This window comes from Phocoena sinus, chromosome 6 (genome assembly GCF_008692025.1).
Source record: "Phocoena sinus isolate mPhoSin1 chromosome 6, mPhoSin1.pri, whole genome shotgun sequence".
Lineage (NCBI taxonomy): Eukaryota > Metazoa > Chordata > Mammalia > Artiodactyla > Phocoenidae > Phocoena > Phocoena sinus.
In genome coordinates, this window is record NC_045768.1 from 66466155 (window position 1) to 66490991 (window position 24837).

The following is a 24837-nucleotide window of genomic DNA, read 5'->3' on the forward strand; positions in this document are numbered from 1 at the left end:
ATGATGCCTGGCAGTGAAAGTCATTTTCAAAGACCATTAACTATCAACTGCTTTACTCAGGTCTCTGGTTAAATAAGAATATACATCCTCTGTTAAAAGGGACGGGAGGGCTGCACGACTGGGGTAGAGTTTAGAATAAAAATGTATTGTACAAACTAGAAAGAAGAATCAAATCATGATATACAATTAGGCATCTGACTTGTAAGAAACACTGTCTATGTGCCTTTTAAACTGTTCATGAATAAACATTCAAGTTATTTGGCGGGGGGCAGGGGCAGGTAGGAAGTCAGACAAAACCACCATTTCCACTTGAAAATATAGATTCAACCAACGGAAACTGTGTTTGCCTATATGAATAGAAAGAACTAAAAGACTACTGGGAGAAAAATTCATTTCAAACCTGCTTTTAAATGGATTCCAGCAATGTTATTATATGTTTCTGACAATATATTTTATTTATCATTTCTCTGAAATGGGCTAGATTTTATATTAGTGAGAAAGTTTGCTTGACTCTGTCCTATCTCTGGTGAGCAGACGCTCTGGTATTAATGTAAATCACTGATTTAATTTTTAGCTTTCTTGGTTTGCCCCTCACCTATCTAGGAAATGATTTCTCTGGTGATAACTAACACATCATGCTAATGAGACAATCTAATGCACAATAGAAAAATGTCACTACTAATAATATTTGCATGAAGTTAAATAAAGCAACTGTAGGATAATGTCAGACAGTTGTTCTTTAACAAGACACAGTTTCACAATGAAATTATGTTGTTAATTTTGTTACATCGTTGGGTGAATCCTAAATTACTACATAATGATGCACAGAGTCATTTATAATTCTAACTTAGTATTTCACTCGTGTCTGAAAAGAGACCTTATTAAGGGATCCACATCTTATTTGAAACAGGTTAAACATACCTCACTAATAATAAAAGGTAAATGCCTCTAGTAATGTGTAAAAGTGTGGGCTCTAGCCCTTTACCTGCTATGGTTTCATTTCTGAAAAGATTTCAAGATATATTAGACTACTGCATCCCTTGAGGTAGCTACAAAAATTTTATTTGCTATTCTCTCACATGCACAAAAGATTTACAGAAATCGAAAAATCGCCATTTAAAGCCTGATTAAAAACAACAACAACTTCCAAAAGCAGTCCTGATTTTGTGCTTTTAACAGTACTTTGTGAGGTTAAAATGGGTAAAATAACATTCTGGACTCTAGGAGATGAACAGAGAAGATGAGCAAAGGGTTTCTGGTTATTCTCGGACCTGTCACTGATCAAAGTGACCAAAGAAGAACTCCCTTTACAAAAGTCAAGAGTCATGCCCTTTAAGGTTACCAAATATCTGTCTGTATGGAAAAATATTATCCCTTTTGAAAACATCATACTCAAATACAGGAGAAAAATGTAGAGAGGCAGGAAAATGCAGTCAAATTGTCATATCTCAAACTTTAGGGGAACAGACTTAGTTCCACCAAATCTAAATTGGCTTCAGATTGTGGTATCTTTTTTGTTAGAATTACACAGACTGAAGATTTACATATTAGCAGATCTAACTTTGCTCATACAAAACAAAAGACAAAGATTTTCATAACCCTACTTCCTAAATTACCCATAGAAGATACAACCCTAGAATACTAAATTTCAGTATTCATGAGCTATTTCACACTCTTAAGTTTTGCTGTAGTTAAATACTACAGATGGTGAGTTCTCTATAACTCAGTTTTAAAACCTGCTAGTCAGTCTTTTCTAATATTTAAAGAAACGGTCAGGTGAATCCTAGTTTTTCTTATTACAGAAAACTTTGAACTAAAAAATATACCCAATAAATTGTATTCATTTCATGAGCTAAGTCAATTTTTTCTTAGAAATTAAAATAATCATAATATAGAAAAAACATCTCTATGCCTTAGAAATACAAAATTCTGCAGACTTGATTAAACTGGACAAACTTTTACCTGCAGTAAGACAAAAGCTAGCTTAAGGTGTATACTGAGACTAGTATTCCTTGAAACTGTTGGCTTTGCGAGATATCTTCCTTCTGGCACATACACACATACACACACGCACACACACACTCTGAATCAGCATTGCCGATGAACTATAGGTCAGGAAAATAAACATATTAAACATGTACAGCACATACATTTTTAGATTTACACGGTTTCAATTTAAGTTTACACAATATTTATACAAACTAAAATGTCATCCTAAAGGAGAGAAAAAAAAAAAAAACATGTAAACTCATACCCTCTTTCACATGCTTTCCAAAAATGCAGAGGAGGTTAAGCATTTAATAACCACGACAGGAGAAAAAAGAGGGGGAGGGGAGTCTCCAATTACTTCAAAACCAAAAAATAAAGAAAATACATAAAATATAGTGAAATCACTACACTTTTTTAAATTGTGATTTTCTCCCTTGATTGTACTACTCTGTTTAGTAAATAGTATATTAATATTATACAGTTTCATACAGCACCCATGATGCATAAACTACTTCCCTATATTTCTACTCTTTTCATATTATCACTGATGCCCACTTTCACACATACATGCACATAGGTACACACAAGAGATTTTTATACACCCACAGAGTGAAACAGCTGGATCAAAGACATCATAATGGCTTAGCTGTACAAGTTTCTGTCTCTGAGCGATTTCAATTTATTTTCCTAACTTTGATCCATCATTTATATAATTTACTTTTATTTGTTTTTTTTTTTTTTTTTTTTTTTTTTTTTGCGGTACGTGGGCCTCTCACTGCTGTGGCCTCTCCCGTTGCGGAGCACAGGCTCCGGATGCGCAGGCCCAGCGGCCATGGCTCACGGGCCCAACCGTTCTGCGGCATGTGGGATCTTCCCGGACCAGGGCACGAACCCGTGTCCCCTGCATCGGCAGGCGGACTCTCAACCACTGCGCCACCAGGGAAGCCCCCTTTTATTTGTTTTTTAGCTAAAATGTTTTCCACGACTTAAAGTCTCCTTAGATTCAAATCTACTTGGAAATGGGCTAGTGCCAAAGAAGCAATCTAACACCATCTATGTGGTTCAATAGCCATTTATCAATTGATCATTATCTCTATCTGGTTTTATTAACTCTTTTCTAGCTAGAGGGAGACCTAAACCAATCTTCCCTTTCAAAACACACACACACACACACACACACACACACACACACACGACCTCCACTAACTCAAGAAAACCCTGAATATGACATCTAATTTTTAAAGTGCCAGAACAAGTTATTTGGTCCTAAGGTCAGTGAAAACACATTCTGTGTTCCAACCACGAAAACAGCCACCCAGGCAGGGACGTGCCTCAGAAATATACCTCTCAAAGCACTCGGCAACTCCAAGGAGTATCTCTGGGAGGAAATGAACTTTTTAACTTGCAAGAATGGGAAATTGCACATTAAGAGTTGCATATTGGGTTTGTGTTGATTGCATTTAAATCCCAGCTTACTGTATCAGCAGTAATCAGGGTCCCTCTACAGGATATGTCAAAATACACCTTATTCAAATGTATTTATCCTATCTAGAACTGTGTGATACAGCTGTTCGCTAGCTAAATGCTGCAAAGCGCTGGCTCTCTGCACGGTCTTTCGCAGATCTATTTCTAAACTTGCGGTAGTCTCCAGCCTGGCAAACTGCTTTCTTTCCTTCTTTACCAATACTTTAAAAATCGAATTAACTGAATAAAGTATTTAGTTCTCATGAACTCCTGCAAACAAAACAGGTTTTTTAAAAAAGAACGCAGCTGCAGTATTATTTTTAAATGAGTGGAGCACTATCCATTTTCTAACGACCTCCATCTACTTAAAATCCCAGTGAACTCGTCAGTAATACTTTCGTGCTGTGCGGAGGGTAGTATCATACTAACTCTTGCTGGTGGAGGCTTTTGAAAAGACGTGTCTGGGAGGGAGGCACCAGGGAACTTCCCTCCCTCGCTTGAGCACAGTCCAAGATGAAAGTTTCTGGGTTGTTTCCCTTCGCTTCCTCTCCCCCTCGCTCCCCCTCGGAGCCGCAGAGCCAGTGATTGTGCAAGAGGAGCCGGGCGCGCGGGGCGCGTAGGTACCACCGAGCGCACGGTACGTAGTACGAGCCGCGGACTCCGCTGATTAATGAGCAGTCGCCGGCGGCCTCGCGCGGACACGCGGCTCTCCCCGCAGAGCCAGCGGCGGCGCAGCCGGCCAGCCCGAGGACGGCTCTGGGGAGGACGCCGAGGCTGCCCGAGTGTGAGTGCGTCGGCCGGTGGGCGGGCGGGCGGGCGGGAGCCGAGCGGGCGCTGCGGGAGCGAAGGGCGAGCGCGGAGGAGGCGGCAGCGGCGGCGGCACGGAGGAAGTGGGACCGCCGGTGGCTCAGCCCGCCACACACGCCGCCTCCACCCGCGCCCCTCGGCGCTGCCAGCGGCTCTTGCGCAGTATCCTCTCCCGGCCCGGGTCAGAGTCGAGCCGCTTCCAGCCCCGGGAAGTCCGTCGGGCAGGGCCGAGGGGCCCCTGCATTTTATGGCTGTGAGGTTGGTAAACCTACTCCGAGACAGCAGCCACTTGGATGAAGTGATCAATGCAGATAGAAAGATAACATGGGGCGGGGGGTGGGGGTGGGGGGTGTTGTGGTTGTTTTTAATTTTTAACAGAAAACAAAGAAATAAATGAAGTCTTCCCCTGACCCAGGACCCAGGCTGGACTGTGAAACTTTGCCACAGACCCTTTGCTTTCTTCTACTTCGGTATCCTTTCCCCCCTTTTCTTGTAAGTAGCCCTTAGGGAAGCCGTGAAGTAACCCTGCACGTTCCAATAACAGTTATGACATAACAGAACCCAACTACGAAGTGATCACAATTCAAAAATGTTTAGTAAGGAAAATACCAGAAACAAAAGTGCACGTAACAATTCAAGGTTTCCTTTAAAAAAAAAAAAATGAAAGTAACTTACCTGTTGGGACATTCTGAATAAGAGGTTAGTATCAGCGTTTTGCCATGTCCCCATGAACCCTGGTTCAGCCGGAGTCGTTCTGGTTCCGAACTGCATGGAGTTGTCAGTACAGCAGTCTCTTAAAGTCAAGTCTCTTGCCCTCTTTGGCTCTCTGTCTCTCTGTGTCTCTCTTTCTCTCACATCCACTTCTGCCTCTTCTGACTGAAAAGTGAAGGTGGATTTTTTGAGCCTCTTGGCAGCCAGTAGCAGGAGTGTAGTGTAGTTAAGAAGCTGGCTGAACTGTGCATTTCACTGGGGAAGGGGGAGATTTGGGGGAAGGAGGGGGTCAGAGCTTCTTTCGCACCTTCTGCACAGATACCCCTATCATTTATGCATAGATTGTGACTCCCCGAGCTTGCCTTTGCTCGGTTTAACAGCTGCCTGTCAGGTGTGCCGGCAGCACTGGAGACCCAACCATCAGCTTCAAACTCTCAGCCACTGCATGTCATTGGATAGCAGAGCTAAGAGTCAACTGCACTGTTCCACTGTCAGGCACTAAATGACACCCTGCACTAACCCCTCTCCAGACACACGGATAGAGAGATACGCACTTATGTACACTCCAAGCAGCACCATGATCAGGGATGGTCCACGGGGCAAGGAGAGACTGGGGCCCTTCCCAGGGAATTTTTCCCAACAATGCTCTCGGGTATAGCATGCAATATCTGACATCAGTCTTTGCTTTAACATTTGTAAACCGCCCGGCTTAAAAACATTTTTTTCCCCCTGATTACACTGGAAGAAAGAAAAATACTCAGCTATAAGAGAATGTGAAGTTGGCTTAGGTGTTGTCTAAAATGTTAGCTCCTAAAAGTCATATAGTATGTACTGGACTATTTATAACCACATATAAACTTCTAGAGAAAAATAATATACACAGAGACATGACCTTACACTCTAAAAGGTAAATAAATAAACCTAGCAGTTTTCTAAACGTAGAAGATGCACAATAAACATCTGCAAAATAAATACACACTCTTTACTACCCAGTTCCCTCAGAGCATCAATTACTCCATTGGATGTTGAACAATAAGAAACTGAAGGGGAAAGGGGAAAAGTGTACCTTTTCTTAAAGCTCAAAAGTAGAAAAAAAAAAAACCCTTTGTTAAAGTTCCTGGATGAAGCCTCTACAATATCCTTTCAAATTATAAAAAAGAAAAAGATGAAGAAAACAAGCCTGCCCCATTTCAGGTAAAAAGTAATGAATATAAAAACTCCATTTTTCATTCAAGATCTCCATGGAAAATTCTATAACGTTTTCCGGCCTGATGAAATATAACCTCGATAGCGTGTCATATTTTTAATTAAACCAGGTTTAAAACACAACATCTATTTATTAGATCATATTTATCTACCTTCTTCATGGAAAAGCAGAACTGAACAAAACACACTGTACCTACGCAGTAACTCCAAAATGGAAAGCTAAATTCATGTCATCTCATAAAAGTAGTCAGCAGCAAAAAGCCATCCTTCCTAAACTTAAAATGTAAGGCACATTAATCTTCGACCACCTACAAATACCGAGGACAAATGTACCACTCTCCTTGCTCTCTCTTAACTCAAGAATAACAATAAACCTTACTCTCTGAAACAACAAAAGAAACAGAAAAGAGCTTCCGTGGCAGCTCGGTGTCATTAGTGGACAATGAGAAAAGATGAGAAAACGTGCACTGTGTTGACACAAATGTGCCTTCCCCTCTAGAACCGACATCTCCTGAAAGCTTTTCTGTTAAACTTCCCTCCGGTTCACCACCATTAAGCACAAAACAAGTCTCAAAAGCAGCAAATTCAATATCTGAAGAGAAACAAACAAAAACCCAAAGAATTGTTGCCTTAAAATATATTAAGTCCACCTGTGGTCAATAAAATATTCTTGGCGGGGAGAGGGCGGAAAAAGACCCTGTGAGTCAATTGTCAACAGTGACTGTACCTTTACAGCTAGCTATTACCCATTTAAACTCCCTCTAAAATTTGCTAGCCTCTTGATTTCTGAAGTGGCACTCAGTGCCTCAGTCAAGCTGCATGCTCAGCTCCTGACCTTCCCACTAATGGCTGTTATTTGTGGGAGGCTTAAGGACACTGTCAATAGCAAGCTTCCTCCTCGCTCCTTGCAGGCTCTGTTGTATCGCTTTGCCTGCGTGTTCTCTCTAGCGTGCCTCTGGCTCTCCTGCTTTCACCCTCTCAGCTCCCCCTCCTTCCTTCTTCTCTCCTTCACTCCCTCTTCCTCTTCTTCCAGCCCCCACCCCTCCTTTCTCTCAGTCCTGTGGTCCTCTCCTTTCCCAGGTATCCCCTCCTCACCAACCACACATACACATACACACACACACACACACACACACACACACACCACAAAAATCAACTGGCATGCAGCAGCAAGCACCTGCAGTAATAGACTCTTTTATTAAAACTGTTATTCTGCAAGACTTGAAATTCCCCGTGGACTGGGCCATGTCAAAGCCGATATAATTAACTAGAGGCTCAGCAATGGATCAATTACCAGACAAGCAAGTGATAGTGAAATCAATGAAAGATCATCAGCCACATTATCAGTGTTGCAACTCATTAGGGCAAAACTGAGAAATGTGCTCAAAGCGAGCCCAAGCAAGGTGGCATTACAAAACAAAGGGCTAATTTGGAGACCCTGCTGTGAACAATCTGTAACAGAATTAGCCTTTTTTCCCCCTAAACTGCACAGCTCAGTAACTAAATGTGACAGACTGAGAGAAGCAGTTTATTAAGACACCAACCCCAAGTTTATTTAGTTCATAAACTCCCTCCTAGAAAATCAATACAGTCTGTACAGGGTTATTAGGCTGACTAGCTAATACATCCAAATCTAGTCTGCCTGGCCAGCAGTCGTCTGACAAAATGCTACCCAGAGTAGGCAAACGGAACTCTTTCAGAGAGCAAAGCTTGAGTTGCTCTAGATGAAACAGGTCTACAGTGTAACGTGTATCTGGCACATAACTGCCAAGGCACAAGCCTCAAAAGCACCAAGTTATCTTTCTACGGTTTAAAAAAAAATTTTTTTTTTTACCTACAACTCTACCATGCAATTCTGCACCTGCTAAATGGATTTGATCAAACAAAATTTTAACTTGCTTGTAAGAATAGTCTACAAAGAAGACAAGCTTTATTACAATGAGACAACAATTAACCCAGACTTAGCAAGAAATGAGTGAACGAGTCAACTAAAACAAAAACCTCAAGCATGTACACATGCTGTGCTTTACAGATTTTAAGTTTCAAACATTCATTTTTAAATCCAGTTTTCAAAATACAAATTTGACTCCTAGAACTTCCCACTCACTTCCACATCTAAACACAGCATGCAGAGTCCTCAGTCTTAGGATAGATAATCTTCTGTCTAGCAAGCAGGACACCTGTATCATTTTAAGGACACAGGTACAAAAACTATGTACCCACTAGGTACAAAGATGACTTTTGAGTTTGTCCACTGGCTATATAGTCTGAAGATTGTAGAATAACTGTCTGGAATCATTTGTATTAAAATTACTTAAAACTAGGGGAGTAGAAGCAGGCATCACTTACACAGTAATTGTTTTTCTGCTCTCCTGATTCCATGTATTTCCACTTAAAGAATCACAAATCCTAAAGGCTATGTTTTGGCTTTCCCACCCTTACTGATAGTGAGAGATGGACCATGGGAAGAAGAAGTACACCAACTAGGTCTAAATGGCACCCAAGTTATTAAAGATATTATGGAAATGTGAATACCTCCACCTCACCACGACATGTAGCAGAAATACACTTACACAAAAGTAAAAAACTCAAATGAAGTTTACAATGTTAAAATAGATTGGAGAACGGAAGGAAAAAACAAAAAGACAACAGCTTTTGGAAGTGCTTTCTGATGTTTATGATGTTTTCACATTTAAAATGTTCCAAGAAAAGGATTACACTATTAACATGACTTCAGTGTACTGGCTCTAAGATACTAAATTTCTAAATTAAAAAAAAAAATCTTTATTTTCATAGGACTTTAACAAAATCCAATTTTATAGACGCTGTAAATAAACATTTTCCCCTAACTTTTGAGCTGGTACTCTACCAAGCATTTCAAAGCTCATGTTTTTGAGTAATTCTGTAAAAAAAGTTAGATATATAGAGATATAGATATTCTACAAAGAATAGTCCTATTGGTATCTATAGTCCATTGGTATCCATACTATAGATACCAATGTCTCAGATCATAATCAAAAGTTGTAATTACAGAGAAATTTTATTCTTAAAAACCTTTTGCATATAACTACATACTGTGCATGTACCCTCAATGAGATCCAATTAGTTTGCAAAGAATTTTGCATTTCAGTTAGTGTGGGATAACAAGACTACAGGGAGGCACAATGCAATTCCACCAGCAGGGTAAGAAAGTGTGTTCTTTTTTGTTAGCTCTGTAAGCAACAATTCCCACAACTGACTGTTGTAAATGTTAACTGATCTTTTCAATATTTGGGTATTGAGGTGGGTTAGGTTTTTCCCTCCATTAAAAAAAAAAAAAAAAACTCACATGTTGGTGCAGATATGGAGGCACAATGAACACCTTGAAGAAACAAATGAGCGAAGGATTTTGTTTGCGTGTTTGTATGTGGGCTTCTTTTTTTGGAGGGGGGGGGACTGCATACTTTTTCTTTTCTTTTGGATACTTATTCTAATTCTTTTAAAGGCACATTGCTTTCTTAAAATAAGTTCCATAAGTGGAGGTAAGGAAGCATCACTGAGATAGTTTCATATAAATATATATGGCTTTGTGATAAAGGCATACATTTAGTACACTGAGAAATTACTCAAGAATTTTCCTTTTTTATAGCTATGTTTCCAACAATGTAAATCCTAAGCAAATATCAAATAAATGTACAATTTATATACACAGTTTAACAAGCATCTGTAGGACTTCTGCTGGTTCACGGAACAATACCTGTAATTCCCTGGGTTCAGTTCAGCAGCTGTTAACAGATTCTGTAATCTGTAATGACAGTAAACTGGCCTTTGCTCTTCTTTTATTCACTATTCATTTTCAAGGCTTGGTTAAGTACAGAGCTGGGTTAAAGATCAGTGGTTTTTCATGTGACACAAGCTGGTATTCATCTAATGGCCTGTCAAGACAAAACTGTCCCTGTTCTTGCCAAAATAATAAAAATGACGCTCCACATCGCATGACAATCAGCACTTCCTTGTGGCAAAACAACTCAAGCTTTTGTACTTCACATATTTTATAGAGAAAAATATTCAATAATTGGCTATCCAATCCTATCTGTGGAATTAGGCTGCCATTCTCAACGGAGATTTTTTAAATGTTATGACCTCTCAACATGTAAACTAGTTTCTAATCAAATCACACTTTACAGCATAAAAAGAATGCTGAAGCTACAAATTCATATGGCATTAAGGTATATAACTTAATATATGCAAATTATGCAGAAGCAGCAGGCTGGGCCCAGTCACAGAGGTGCGGGGAACCAATTGAGGAAAAGTCATTTTTCTTGAGAACAAAGTACGGGACTTGCTTTGCAACATCTGTTGGGCTGTGTGAAATGTTAACAGATGTCTTAAGTGTAAAAAGGAAAAAGAATTAATAAAGGAAACCTCCTCTGAGCAGATAATCCACCCAAATTTCCATATTCCAGAGGAAAAAAGTTGACAGCAACCTTTTTCCCCTTTGAGACCTGCCATCCCTACTTTTTATTGCGTAAAGTTTCATTTTCTACGTGACGCTAAGGGGGAAAATTCTTTGACTCACTGTAAAGAATAGAGAAAACGTAAAACAATAATTTCCACTGAGGTTTCCCCTTTGTGAATAATTGTATCATAATCTAAGCTGCCTGTTTTCCCTTGAGTCATATAGGTCATTTGATGCCAAGACAGTGAAAATTCACCCCTCCCCCAAAAAATATCATACAAAAAGATGAACTATTACTCTGCTCTGCCTGCATGTTTGGGGGAAAGGAAGGAAAGGAGATTAAAAAGCAGCTTTTAAGGTAGAGTTCAGATATGAACACATCTCTCCCCTTGAAGGGGATTCACCTATCACACCTACATCTCCCACTCTCCACTGGCTCCTAATTTCCTTCCATTACCAGCCTTGTAAGGGTTGAAGTACCCCTCTTTCAACCGCCAATTATTCTACAGAAGCAAAGTCTGATGATCTTGAAGAAAATTTCTGGATTCTACTAGTTGGATCCCTGCATTTAAATTTTAAGGAAACCGGAAAACACTTCTTAGTTAACAATTCTCATTCGTGTCTCAATTTACCAGATGATCTAGGCACACCTGAATGCAGCCGCCTTTAATCCAGATTAAAAAGATAATGCATGCTGCCAACTACTGAATCTAACCCTGTGCCCGCTTGTGTATGGATGGACTGAACTATGCACCTGTAGTCTTCTATAAATCTTCCTCTTTGGAGACATCAATCCTATTGCTTATTCTCTGAAATTCTGGGACATAAATTTGGCTGACAGCTCACGGATTAACCAATTCAAAATGCAGTTAAGGATCTTTATAGATTCAAATGAAGGAGGAAAAACATGGTGTTGTCCCCTTGGATTGCCAGTCTCAATCACTGGCCCCTCTCTCCTCTACGAGGTTCTGTGTTAAAATTGTACATGTTACAATTTAAAACTGTTTACAACTACACCTTCTCCAGACAGCCCTGGCAGCCTGCACTGGGCATTTCAGTATATAGAAACCTCAGCCAGAATAGCTTGAGGATTTCAGGGCACAAGAAACGCAGGCATACCTTTGATTTTTGGTTAGTTTGTTTTTTTGCCAAAGCATCATGGGTACTAAATGCTCTAGTGTTTACTCACAGGAATACCATAGGAGAGCACATGACCAAAAAATAACAACAATAATAACTGCTGTACCCAAAAAATTGATCAGCTACACTGAGGGAGAAGCTTGTGCACTGAAAACATCATAATGTGATCTCAGACTATGGGGAAAACAGGCCTCCTAAAATTAAGCTTGAATAGGACAGAGATTTAAATCACTTTCAGCAGTGGCAGGAACATCCCCCATAAGCAAATACTACCTAAACACTTCATCCCTCTATGGCAAAAGGGAGAAACCGCTCTGGTTGACACTTGTCTCTGTACCAACTGGCGCAATCGATGTGATACAGCATCTGCTGACAGCCTAATCAGGGCCTCAATTTCAGAGAAACACATCAAGGATGTGTTTTCAGGGATATATCCAAATGCCATAATCCCTTGATATGCTCTAAAAATTTTTTTAAATAAAGAGAACTTGGGTAGGGTGTGGTAGATGAGGTCGTTTATAAAATGTTAGGGAAATGATGAATCCTTAGAATCAGGACATTTGCAGATGCAAATTTGCATCTGAGGTTGGCATGAATCTCGAGCCTCCAAAAAACAAAAAATGAAATCTTTTACCTACTCTGTTTTGGCTTAAAGACAGAAAAGTGACTTTATTCATCTTTTCTCAGCTATGAACAGTGACAATGCCTTCTTCCTACCATAATGTAAAGTTCATGTTTTATGAGAAAGTCTAGAGGAAAACAACCAGTAACGTGTTTCCTTAAATGAGCATCAAAAAACAGGCTGGGGAGCATACAGCGGGCAATTAGTTTGTATAACCATGAAGAGCTACAAGCGCTGTAAAGACAGTGCTAATTTCTCTATTTGCTTCCTTCTAAAGTCTGCAGACCCAAGAAACTCGCAGCCCCAGTGAACTTATCACAATAATAGTTCAAATTACTGTCGGGAAGGAAGATTGAGATTCTTGGGCACCCAGTTAATCCAACTGCTTTTAGAGCTGTCACAGAAAAGAGCAACTCTGCTGATGGTACCCTCTGAAATGAAATTCACAAACTTAAAAAATAAGTTTAAAAAGTGAAATACTGGGCTTCCCTGGTGGCGCAGTGGTTGAGAGTCCGCCTGCCGATGCAGGGGACACGGGTTTGTGCCCTGGTCTGGGAAGATCCCACATGCCGTGGAGCGGCTGGGCCTGCGAGCCATGGCCGCTGAACCTGCACGTCCAGAGCCTGTGCTCCGCCACGAGAGAGGCCACAACAGTGAGAGGCCCGCGTACCGCAAAAAAAAAAAAAAAAGTGAAATACTAGTATATGTGAAGTTTCATAATCCTCGGAAAACCACAGAGGCTATTTCATATAGATAGATAGATATACTTATTTAAATGAAAAAAATGTTGAAACAAAGCAAATTTGAATAAACCTGAATATTGTTTTCAAAATTAAGGAACTCAGAAGATGCCAGAAACTCATTAACAGCATATTAAAAATAGGAAGAATTAATGGGTAACTTAGTTCTGAATAGTGATGACCTTCTGTGGGGAGTAGTGACTACAAGAGGCACAAGGAAAGCTGCTGAGGTCCAGGTGGTGTCCTGTATCTCCATCTCATTGGTGGTTCTGGGTATGATCACTTTGTAAATATTCACCAAGCCATATACCCTTATCATCTGTACACTTTTCTGTATGCATGTTATACTTCGGTTCTAAAAGTTTACTACTGCTACTGTGAGTGGTACTGCTAGTAAAAACAGTGAAAACAATAAATTAGAACTATGTAAAAGAAAGAAAAAAGGGAGGGAAAAGAAAAACTAAGGGGGGAGTGGGAGAGAAAAGAGAAGGGGCAGAAGAAGACAGATACCTCATCACATTCAAAAATCATTCATGTAACTGCCACTAAATGTACTGCTTGCAATGATTTCTTTAAAGGTAATAAGTGTGAGGAATCAAGCAAATACCTGAGTTTCACAAAATGGTGATGAGTGTGAAAGACAGGAAAAGGGAGTGAGACAAATATTTAGGTGAGAGATACCTTACCTAGGCGGTGCCAGAATGGGAGTGTATCCAAGAGGCTTAAACATACCTCAACTTGAGCAGCATCAACCCCACAACAGGGGATCCTGAAAGGTGCTTGCCCGCCCTGCTCATTAAGCCTATCCTCTGACTTGTGACTATGGCTATTTGGAGTGGATGCTAGGCATGCCTGTTGAGAGACTGGGAAGGAAATTACACATACTCTGCAGACAGTATTATTTGGAGACACTTAGTACATCAAAACAGATCAAAAACAAAAACAATTGCAAATCCACTCCTCTGACCACCTAAACACTTTTTAAGAGTTAACAGTCTCTAAGGCTGACAGCAGCCAACCATTAAATAAGTTCTAGAGAGAATGGAAGTAACAAAGTGGGAAGAAGTGAATAATTTGCTGATTGATAAGGTATACACTTTTGCCCTGACTAGCTCAGTTTCTAGCTCCCTTTTCTTCCATGTGTTATAAAGACATATTTTAAACTAAGCACTTTTAGCCACTGTTAGGGAATGCTGATCAAAGCCCTACTTGCCAACTACAAGAAGGTGTGGGGAACACGAAAGTTAAAACATAGTCCCTGCTCATGAGAAGTTTACAATCTAGTACAGATAAGCCAGATACAATCTAGTACAGATAAGCCATGTACAAAAACAACCTTAATAAAACAACGTGATAGGTAGAGGTAGCAGCCAAACTGTATAGGACTTAAGAAAAGGAGATTCCTTCCAGCTGGTATGGGCAGAGAAAGTTTCTAAGCAGAAGCAGCATTTGCCCTGAAACTTAAGAACTGGTAATTTTCCTAAAGAAGTGGTCCACTGGACTTCCCTGGTGGTCCAGTGGTTGAGATTCTGCACTTGCAACGCAGGGGATGTGGGTTTGATCCCTGGTCGGGGAACTAAGATCCCACATGCCGCATGGCACAGCCAAAAAATTTTTTTTAAAAAAAGTAGAGAAGTGAGAGCTGTCAAAAATTGAATCAGAGTACCGAGGCCAATGGAAAGGAGACACCCAAAAGAAGTGGTCCAGTTGGACTAGAACGTTAAGGTGGAATCCGTGTAGAGCGATGATGAATGAAAGGGGTAGACTGGTCAGTGGGAACTATTATAATGGGAGGGGTCCTGTATGTCACTAGGAAGAGTTGCTATTTATCCTGTTATCCATCAACAGTCAAGACCGCTGAAAGCTTCTCAACAGCAGTACAGTATGAACATTGCTGTACTTGAAGAGGATTTATCTGGCAACAGCATGACAGACGGACTGAAGTGTGAAAAGACAGAAGCAAAGATACCAATTAGGATAGCTATTATAACAATCTGGGTAAAAAGACTACAGGCAATAGGGCTGAGGAAAAAAGAGCAAGATACAGCATGGAGATAAAATCCAGGGGACAAGAATGACTGATGTGCGTAACAAATGAGAAGAGCCAAAGGTGACACTAAAGCTCTGATATTCTGAGCACAGGAAACTGGTCGCACTCTCAACAGACATGGGAACAAACGAGTTGGTGGGCATATACGGTAAGCCCAGTTTGAGAAAACAGTAGGTCACGCTGGTGACTAGGCAACTAGAAACATTCAGAAAATAGGTTGACACTGTAGTTATTGGATCTGAGAATCATCAATAGAGAAGGGACACAATAGGTAAAAGAAAGTGGCCAAAGTTAGCATCTTGGGGGATACCCACAGTTACTGTGGGAGAAGACAGGAGCAGCATGAACAGGGGCACTGTGATTGTCCAATGTTCTCAATGGCAGGAGAAGTCAGAGTTTAGAGAGTTTTAAATGCTCTAAGAAACAATGCTACATTTAGAGTGCAGTAAAACCAAGTACAGTAACAAGTAGTAGTAAATATAATAAGAGCAAAACAAAATGCATGGGAACGATAAATACCAAAATCAGAATCCTGCTTGAGGATGGGAGGGCAGGTATTGGATAGAGGAAATGGCAGTGGCTACAATGTAATTGGGATGTTAACCCAGGGCTTCAGATGTATTTGTACATGATTCGTTCTTAAGCTTCAATAAATGGCTGTTCATTATCCCATTCCTCATATATGTTTGTGGTTGCGATATTTTATAATTATATTTTGTGTCCTAAGAGAAATGTCTTAGTGGGCAGATAGGTATAGAAGTTAGAGGATCTAGACTGGAAAGAAGTGAAGAAGTAAGCAAAGTACAAAGACAAAAGAGGCAGAAAAGGGCAAACATTCTATGGAGAAATTCTGCAAAGAAAGCAAGTAAAGTCTGAGAGTTTGCAGGGCCTGGGAGAAGTTGTGTTAGTGTGTTGATTGCTTGTTTCTCACAACAGGGAAGAAAAAGTATCACAGGCAAAGGGGACAAAGCCAGGGGAGAAAAGGATACTGAAGATCTAAGCTAGAGGGAAAATGATAAAAAAAAAAAAAGGGTTCTAGGAGAGAATGCGATCAAGAAAACAAATGAAAAGGGTACCCTTGAAGGGAGAAGAAAAATTTTTTTCTCAGAAACCAGGGTAAGAAGAGAAAAAGTTCTGTGGTTAAAATATATATATCTCAAAAGTGCTCATGTAGAAAGCCAATTTACTATCCATCTCCCCCCACTAAGCTTTTCACTTGTTGAAAGTAAGAGAGTTTTATCTATCTTTGGTAATCCAGGGCCTAACAGAGTGCTTAACACATAGTAAATGCTCAATAAATGATAGCTACACAAAGGACATGACCATCTCAGGAAAGATGAGGGCACTTGCTAAGAGAGACAGGACAGGAAGAAATCAAGGACCAACAGAGAGTAGAAAGTGTTTGGTACAGTTGGAGAGGGTAACATGAAACTGAATCAACGAGAAATGAATAAAAGAAATGGCAAACTGCAGAAAGGACTCAGTCTTGGTTCCTGCAAAACTCTGAAAAGTTACAAGTAAGTGGACTGGGTTCAAGAAAGTGTAGCTCCCATTTCCCAATCTGGAAAGTAGAATATTAGAAGCAGCAAGGAGCTCTTAATGCAAAACTGAAAAATGCCTTGTTTGAAATGTACACCCTGACATGCAATAATACACTGTATTTCTTTACCTCATAGCATTCTTACAGGATTAGTTCTCATCAAGAAAGTGAAACACTGAGAAGTGACTTTTGGATGAAGTTATTTAATTTTTATTTAGATGTCCCCCAAATCTAAGTGTTTACTAGGTAGGTCTTTTTAAATATCTATGAACTTCTTCCTGGCTAATGAAATTCCCCAAAGCAAACAAAAATCAAAAAACGTTATGCTTTCTCTGGATATATGCCCGGGAGTGGCATTGCTGGATCATATATATGGTAGCTCTATTTTTAGTTTTTTTAAGGAAACTCTATACTGTTCTCCATAGTGGCTGTACCAGTTTACATGCCCACCAGCAAGAGATACACACACCTCAATGTTCATTGCAGCACTATTTACCATAGCCAGGACATGGAAGCAACCTAAATGTCCAACAACAGAGGAATGGATAAAGAAGATGTGGTACATGTATACAATGGAATATTAACCATGAAAAAGAACAAAATAATGCCATCTGCAGCAACATGGACAGAGCTAGAGATTGTTATACTGAGTAAAGTCAGACAGAGAAAGACAAATATCATATGATATCACTTATAAAAGTGGAATCTAAAAAAAAAAGGTACAAATGAACTTATCTACAAAACAGAAACGGAGTTACAGATGTAGAAAATAAACTTACAGTTACCAGGTGGTAAAGTGGGGGAGGGATAAATTGGTAGATTGGGATTGACACATACACACTACTATATATGAAATAGATAACTAGAGCTTCCCTGGTGGCGCAGTGGTTGAGAGTCCGCCTGCCAATGCAGGGGACACGGGTTCGTGCCCCGGTCCGGGAAGATCCCACATGCCGCGGAGCGGCTGGGCCTGTGAGCCATGGCCGCGGAGCCTGCGCTCCGCAGCGGGAGAGGCCACAACAGTGAGAGGCCCGAGTACAGCAAAAAAAAAAAAGATAACTAATAAGAACCTGCTGTACAGCACAGGGAACTCTACTCAGTACTCTGTAATGACCTATATGGGAATAGAAACTAAAAAAGAGTGGATATATGTATAACTAAATCACTTTGCTGTACAGCAGAAACTAACACAACATTGTAAATCAACTACAATAAAAAAAATGTTTTTTAAGTTATGCTGTGTCACATCTGTGACTTGAATGAAGGACTGGGAGATGTGGAACAATGTCACTTCATCAGCAAACATGAGAGGAAGCTGAGGAAAGCTTAGACCCGCTCCTTCCTGCAATCCAGGTCTCCAGAACTGCAACTGTGAGACAAAGTCACCCCAGCTCTCTGTACAATCAGTGGTGGTTGCATTAGCACTGTCGGGGCACTCTCAGTCCAGATTCCCCATAGAGAACTGGGAAATGCTGAGTTCCAACACCTGGCCAGCATCAGCAACCACCAGTCACCTCGGGGACCTCGACAAAGACAGTCATCCGCTGTGCTTGCAGCCACTCCAGACCGCCTTCCTAACAGAGTCCTTTCTGCGAGGACCACTGTCTAAGTGACCTGTCACAGATGCCTTATAAAGCAGCATTACTACTGTGGGCCAACATGAGATTGATCTTTGAGCTTCGTGGTCTTCTGTTGTCAACGGTGCATTATAAAACCAATACTAAATACTTTATAAACAGGTCTCCCTACAGTGTATTAGAAGAATAGTGCATATTTCATGACCCATAGTTAGGTAGCCACATATCCATCAGACTAATAAATTATTTATTAGGTGCTCAGAAGTGCAATAAGAGTCAATAAACTAACTTCTGAATACTTACAAGCTACTATTTCACTGGAAATTGCACCTGAACGAGAAGACTAGCGCACTCACTGAATGGGGGATGGAAACATCCCGGCTCTCTCACATGTCCTGTTAGAAGGAAGCACAGGCCTCATGAGTGAGAAGGGGACCTGAAAAAAGTGTCTTGGTTACTGAACATACAAAGAGCACCAACCAACCCTATATTTGTTTCCTTTCTTTTCCATATAGTCTTCTCTGGTCCTACCAACCTTGGAGACAGCTCAGAGAAATAAAAATTAGTGGAAACATTTCAAACACACCCAGAGTCACACCATATGACAACCACCACCACTCATGCTTTGCATTTGACATCTCCAAAGAAACTATCCAATGGCTTGAGTGCCCAAGCTCTCTGCTATATGTACAGCATAGAATTTGGCACTTATGAACCTCAGGTTTAGAGTAGCATTTTTTTTTTTTCTGTTTTCAGTTAAAGGTCCCAAGATCAGAGACACTCGATGATACAGTCCCTGGTACCCAGTCCAACATCATCAGGCATCTCTTTCTGGGTTCCACCCCTCTGGAAAAGGACCTTCTGTTCAAGAATGTATTCCAGCCCTTCAGGAAGGAATTTCTTCATCTGGGAGTTATTTCCCAAACTATCAGAGGCGTGGACCTTTGTGTAGCATTGTGGGTGCCAATGGTTTCACATGCTGGCCACATTAATACTGGAGAGCAAGCATCTGTAACCCACAGCTGAGTGTGCTCCAGCCCCAAAGCACCCGCAAGGCTGATGCCAATGCAAACCACTCTTCCCATCCCACTTCTGAACCACACTGGTTTTCTCCAGGAGCCAGGGGCTAAGATACAGTTCTGAAAATGAAGGTTTTGGGTTCTTTCCATGCACATGATGGGTACAGAGTGTTGAGAAGAATACAGCCAGGGGGGACTGGCTCTATTTTTTCTTTCCCGTTCCATACCAAGTGAACAAACCATAAAGAGGTTTACAGTGTCTAATGGTGTTCCAAAATATCCCAAGGGAAAAACCTAAATGGATAGATGTTTGCACACAGTTTTACGTCTTTCTTCCTAGAGTCTTATAGTTTTACCCCCATAGGCTGGAGGTTTTAAGGTTGAAAAATATTTTATGTGGGTAGGAAAAAGAAGTGGAAATAAAGGAGAAACATGTGAGAGATCTTCGCTTTCTCATCACTTTCTCAAAGAGACCTTCCCGAGTCCTAGAAATAATGAAAGAGTTGATGTAAAACTGTAAGACAAGACGAGTTTCTTGTATTACTTTTGCTACTACAACCACTACAGCTAAGATGATTATTCATATTAATGAGTTTGGTATGTAGACTAACTATAAAAGATGCAGTCTCTGACCTCAAGTACTTATCTCTGTCTTTTGGGATTTATTCCTCCTGCTAGATTTACTTTTATTCTTCGTACCCTTTCCCAGAGGAAGTGATCATCACTCAGGACTTGTAGCATTTCCATGGGTGGGGTTTAAATATGGCAAAGGCAAGGGAGAAAACTTTTGCCCTCGGACAGAGACAATGCTGGCCCCAGAGCTCAGGATGTCTAGAGTTTGTGACAAAAAGAAATAGAAACTCCCTGTGAAATTTTTACACTGGTCTCACTGAGCTTTATCAGAAAAATCTTATAAAGTGTGAAAGCAGATAGTATTCCAGGGAGCACGCAAGCACGCGTTCACACAAACTGTATCACTGCACACAAATGAGCTAACGTTAGATAAGTCTCGATCCACCCTTTATACTCAGCTATTTGTGTTTTGTGTGTGTGCTTATAGCACTTGTCAGAGATATCCATGGAGTCAGTTTTGCCCAAGTGTTTCTGCAGTCAGATTACACGGGTTTGAATACCCATGGAACCTTTTACTAGTCGCGTGACCTCAGCCAAAATTCCTCATCTATAAAAAGGAAATAATACTAGCTCACCCAATTGCTGTGAAGATTAAACATTTTGATTAGTGCAAGACGTTTGGCTGAGTGAATAGCACATAGGCGCTCAATAAATATTAGGTGTTGCATATATATGTGTGTGAAGAGAGACTGCAAACCAGAAGCCCTCAGGCCAAGTTTGCTTTGCTTGCCTCCCTTCATGAGTATGTATGAGTGTGCAAGTGTGTTTAATTCGTAGGCAACATGTTAAAAACAGAATCAAGAAATTTTAAATGAAACTATGGATTTCCAGCTGTTGGGGACAGGGTGGAGTATCAGGGAACTAAAGATACAGCAGCAGAAATCTGTGTTTCTTCATAACAACGATCCTCCGAGGTGGAGCTGTGCTCTCAGATGGGCACAGTCTCCATGACTCCCCTTCATATTATAAGCCACTTGTTTCCCTCAATTCCATCATTTGCCTGACCTCTATAGCCATTTGAGTTTGCGACCCCTGCCTATAAGTGACTCCTCCTTAACATGGCATACATATATGAAGAATTCACACATAAATGAATATCATATTTAAAGTGTCAAGTACCAAAAATGTTTTCTATCATGTCTACCTCTGACAAAAGTAACACTGAAATGCATTATGTTCCCTTTTGCATTTTCCTAAACCGTACATTGTTTTATATTTATTTATATGTGTGTGTGTGTATATATATATATATATAACAATAAAATACACACAGACACACACACACACACATATATATATATATATATATATATATATATCAGCAGTGAGTAAATACATTACCTGTCACTATATCAGGGCTTTTGCCACAGTTACAGATATGGGCTTTGTGACAGCTATTTCAGTAACGGTGGTTCTCAAACATACATGTTTTTAACTGATAAAGACCTTTTTTAAAAAAGAAATTCATACTGAACATGCAGGATAAGAAGCATAAAGCCTGGGCCCCTTGGTCTCTATAACCTGAGACACCTACATGAAATTGTAAAACCCCACCAAAAGAAGTTTAGAAAACTGATCTACTCCCATTGCTTTACCATACAAACAGGAAAACTGAGACAAAGTAACAAAATAAGCAGGTGGCAGACTGGACCATTTTTTGAGACCTGGGTCTCCCAAACTGCTTTTACATCGAGTTCAAAGCACAGGTCAAGAGTGTTGGGGATACAGTAGTGTACGAAGCCGCTCTGCTGACTTAATGAGAACCAACCATTAAACTTTCAGGAATTTTCTAAGCCAGTTGACTTCACATTGGTAATTCACATCAGTAAATGCTACAGATCGGAGCTCCCCTACCCCATGAACTAGTTGTTAAACACTTACAAATGTATTACTGGTTAAGATCCCGGCATTTGGCTGTTGGGGATTTTCACATGGTACGTGTATACTTCGTTCTAGAGATTTGAGGATTTTGGTGAAGAATATGAATAAAACCAAACCAAACCCTTAAGAGTTACAGAACAAATCTGGAGTGCCTAGTATGTCCAAGGCATTATGATAATAAGTTTTCTAAAAGATACAATTATAGTAAGATCTCAGTGTCCAGAGCTCTTAGGAAATTAATTGTTCTGGGTAGGCAAAGAGTCTGGGGGGTGTTACTTTATATTTATTGAGCACCTGTTGTATGCCAGGTACTGTGGAAAGCATAAAATATTTTTTTCATTTGTTCTTCACAGGTGCTATGAGATAGGTCTTATTATTCTCATTTTACCAATAAGGAAATTGACGCTAAGAAAGTTGACTCACTTGGCCAAGGTCTTATATTAAGTGTCAAAGTGGGGATTCAAGACCAAGTTGGTCTGGTTTCAAAAGATGTGCTCATCCCCATATCCTGCAATGCCTCTCCAATTTCTACCATTTTAGACAAGAATTCTTTGAAAAGGTGCTGCATATTCAACATATATTTTTAAACAGGACGTATCTTTCTTGATAATCAAATTTTTTCATTTCGAACACCAAATTAATATGTAGTGATACCTTTAGGGTTTCTAAGGGCTAGAGGGGCCCTGATTGTTCCTGGAGGGAAAAAAGAATCTCTGGGAATGCTCTGTTTTTAAATTTTAAAATCCATCATTTTATCCTTTCATAGTTAGTTGTAATTACTTCTTGTATCTCTAATACCTGCCACCTTCCCACTTCTAGAATTTGCTGTTTTATTTTATTATAAGCCTTTCTAAAGGAATATTAAGCAACTGTTAAGATGAAAACAAAAAAAGACTGGAAGCAGCAGTCCCTGCTACTCTACCCTTTCATGTTCCCAGGTTTCACTGACTCGTGGTCAACCGTGGTCCGAAAACATTAAATGGGCAATTTCAGAAATAAAACAATTCATAAGCTTTAAAATGCACACCAATCTGACCGGCATGATAAAATCTCTCATCCTCCTGTTCGGTTCTGCTTGGGATGTGAATCATCCCTTTGTCTGGCGCATTCTGCCCGTTAGTTGCTTAGTAGCTACCTCAGTCATCATATCAACTGTCCCGGGATCACAGTGCTTGTGTTTAAGTCGTCCTTATTTTACTCACTAGCTGCCCCAAAGCACTAGAGCAATGATGCTGGCAATTCAGATACATCAAAGAGAAGCTTTCAAGAGCTTCCTTTAGGTAAAAAGGTGAGAGTTCTTGACTTAATAAGGAAAGGGGAAAATATCGTATGCTGAGGTTGCTAAGATCTATGGTAAGAACTCATCTTCTATCTGTGAAATTGTGAAGAAGGAAAAAGAAATCTGTGCTAGTTTTGCAGTGCTACAACACTGCAAACTACAGTTAAGGCCTTGGTGCGTAAGTGCTTAGCTGAGACGGAAAAGGCATGAAACTTGTACATATATTTTGAGAGAGTAAAAGAGAAAGAGAGAGACCTCATTCACATAACTTTTATAATAGTATATTGTTGTAATTGTTATATTATTGGTTATTGTTGTCAATCTCTTACTGTGCCTAATTTATCAATTAAACTTTATCATAGGTATGTGTGTATAGGAAAAAACAAGGTATATATATGGTTTGATACTACCCAGGGTTTCAGACATCCACTGGAGTCTTGAAATGTGTCCCCCACAAATAAGGGGGTACTACTGTATTGATAAGGAATATCTCCAAATATACCATAGTAAGAGGCAAGATATAGAACAGTAAATAGAGTGCACTACCATTTATGGCAAAGAAGAAAAAAACTGGGGAGGAGGTAATAAATACTTCTATATTTGGACTAAGCTATTTCTGGAAATACCTTTAAGAATCTGGTCAACAGAAATTACTTCAGAGGAGGGATGGGAAATCTGTTTTCTCTGTATAGGCTTCTGAACTCTTTTCTCATTTCTTATAATATTTATGTAACAGCAATTAGCAAAAAACACACTTTAGAGTTTTCAGGTTCTAAGCAAACTGTGAGGGGGAACAACTATCTTAGAAGTTCGGTACTTAAGCTTAGATGCTTTGTTGCATCTCCTCAGGATGCTCCAAAGCACTGTTTTACCTGGTTCTTAACTGTGTTCATATTTGTAAGGTGTTTGGCACACTAAGGACCAGGCCTTCTACTTTTACCTGACTTAACAGTGTCGTTGGAGAGATCAGACATAAACACACCAGTTAAAGAGAAGATATAAATCACTGCTCTCTCTTGCTAAAATAGGAAGTGCCACAGTCAGTGCTTGTGTTATTAGTTACACTGCTTCCAGGAGCCAAAGAAATTTGGTCAAAAGAAGGATATGGCCTGAGTTTCTTTGGCTAAGGAGACTATCAAAAGACAAGGAGGGCATTCCAAATGGTGGAGGGGCATGAACAAAACTAAGAAAGCATCATTCCTTAGGTAGATGAAGGATGTTTGTAAAATAAGAAATTAGAGAACATGCAGGCAAATGAGGAGGCCTTGAAATTTAGACTTTCAGTTTCTGAATTGAAAAGTTAAGGAAGGGAAGTTGTGTTTCATCTAGGGACAGTGTACCAGAAAACAGAGATGTGAGGCAGAAGTATTCAATTAGGGGATTTATGTCATGTTCAAACATCTCCCTAGAATGTAAGCTCCAAGAGCAAGGAAGCCTGTCGGGTTTGCATCTGTCTACGTCACGAGCATCTTGACACTTGACGCTATACCAGACACTAATAGAAAATGGACAGCCCATTTCATGGCAAGAGGACCTACACTAGATAATAGTGAGAAACGAAACAATTTCGAGTTGTTTTGTTTTTTAAAGGATCTACAAGAACTGATGCTTAAGTGAATTTTAGCTTTCAGGGAAAAGAAGGAGCCAAAGATATTTTAAAGATTTCCAGTTAGGAAAAATGGTGGAGGAGGAACCTCCTAAAACTAACACTTGATTGTATGCATTAGATAAAATTTGATAC

At 40.0% G+C, this 24837-nt stretch overlaps 1 protein-coding gene across 7 annotated transcripts in view; it reads right to left on the reverse strand.

The window, feature by feature from the left end:
• Nucleotides 1–24837, reverse strand: part of BNC2 (basonuclin 2) — a 429751-nt gene that overhangs the window by 291916 nt on the left and 112998 nt on the right. For 2 of the 7 annotated variants that reach the window (XM_032634758.1, XM_032634765.1), the window contains exon 2: nucleotides 4936–5136. The exons of 2 other annotated variants lie outside the window; for them this stretch is intronic. In XM_032634758.1, coding sequence (XP_032490649.1) covers nucleotides 4936–5136 — 201 coding nt within the window. Of the gene's footprint in view, nucleotides 1–4935; nucleotides 5227–24837 lie in introns of those variants that run through there. 3 more of the 7 variants (XM_032634763.1, XM_032634760.1, XM_032634759.1) reach the window with 2 other exon arrangements.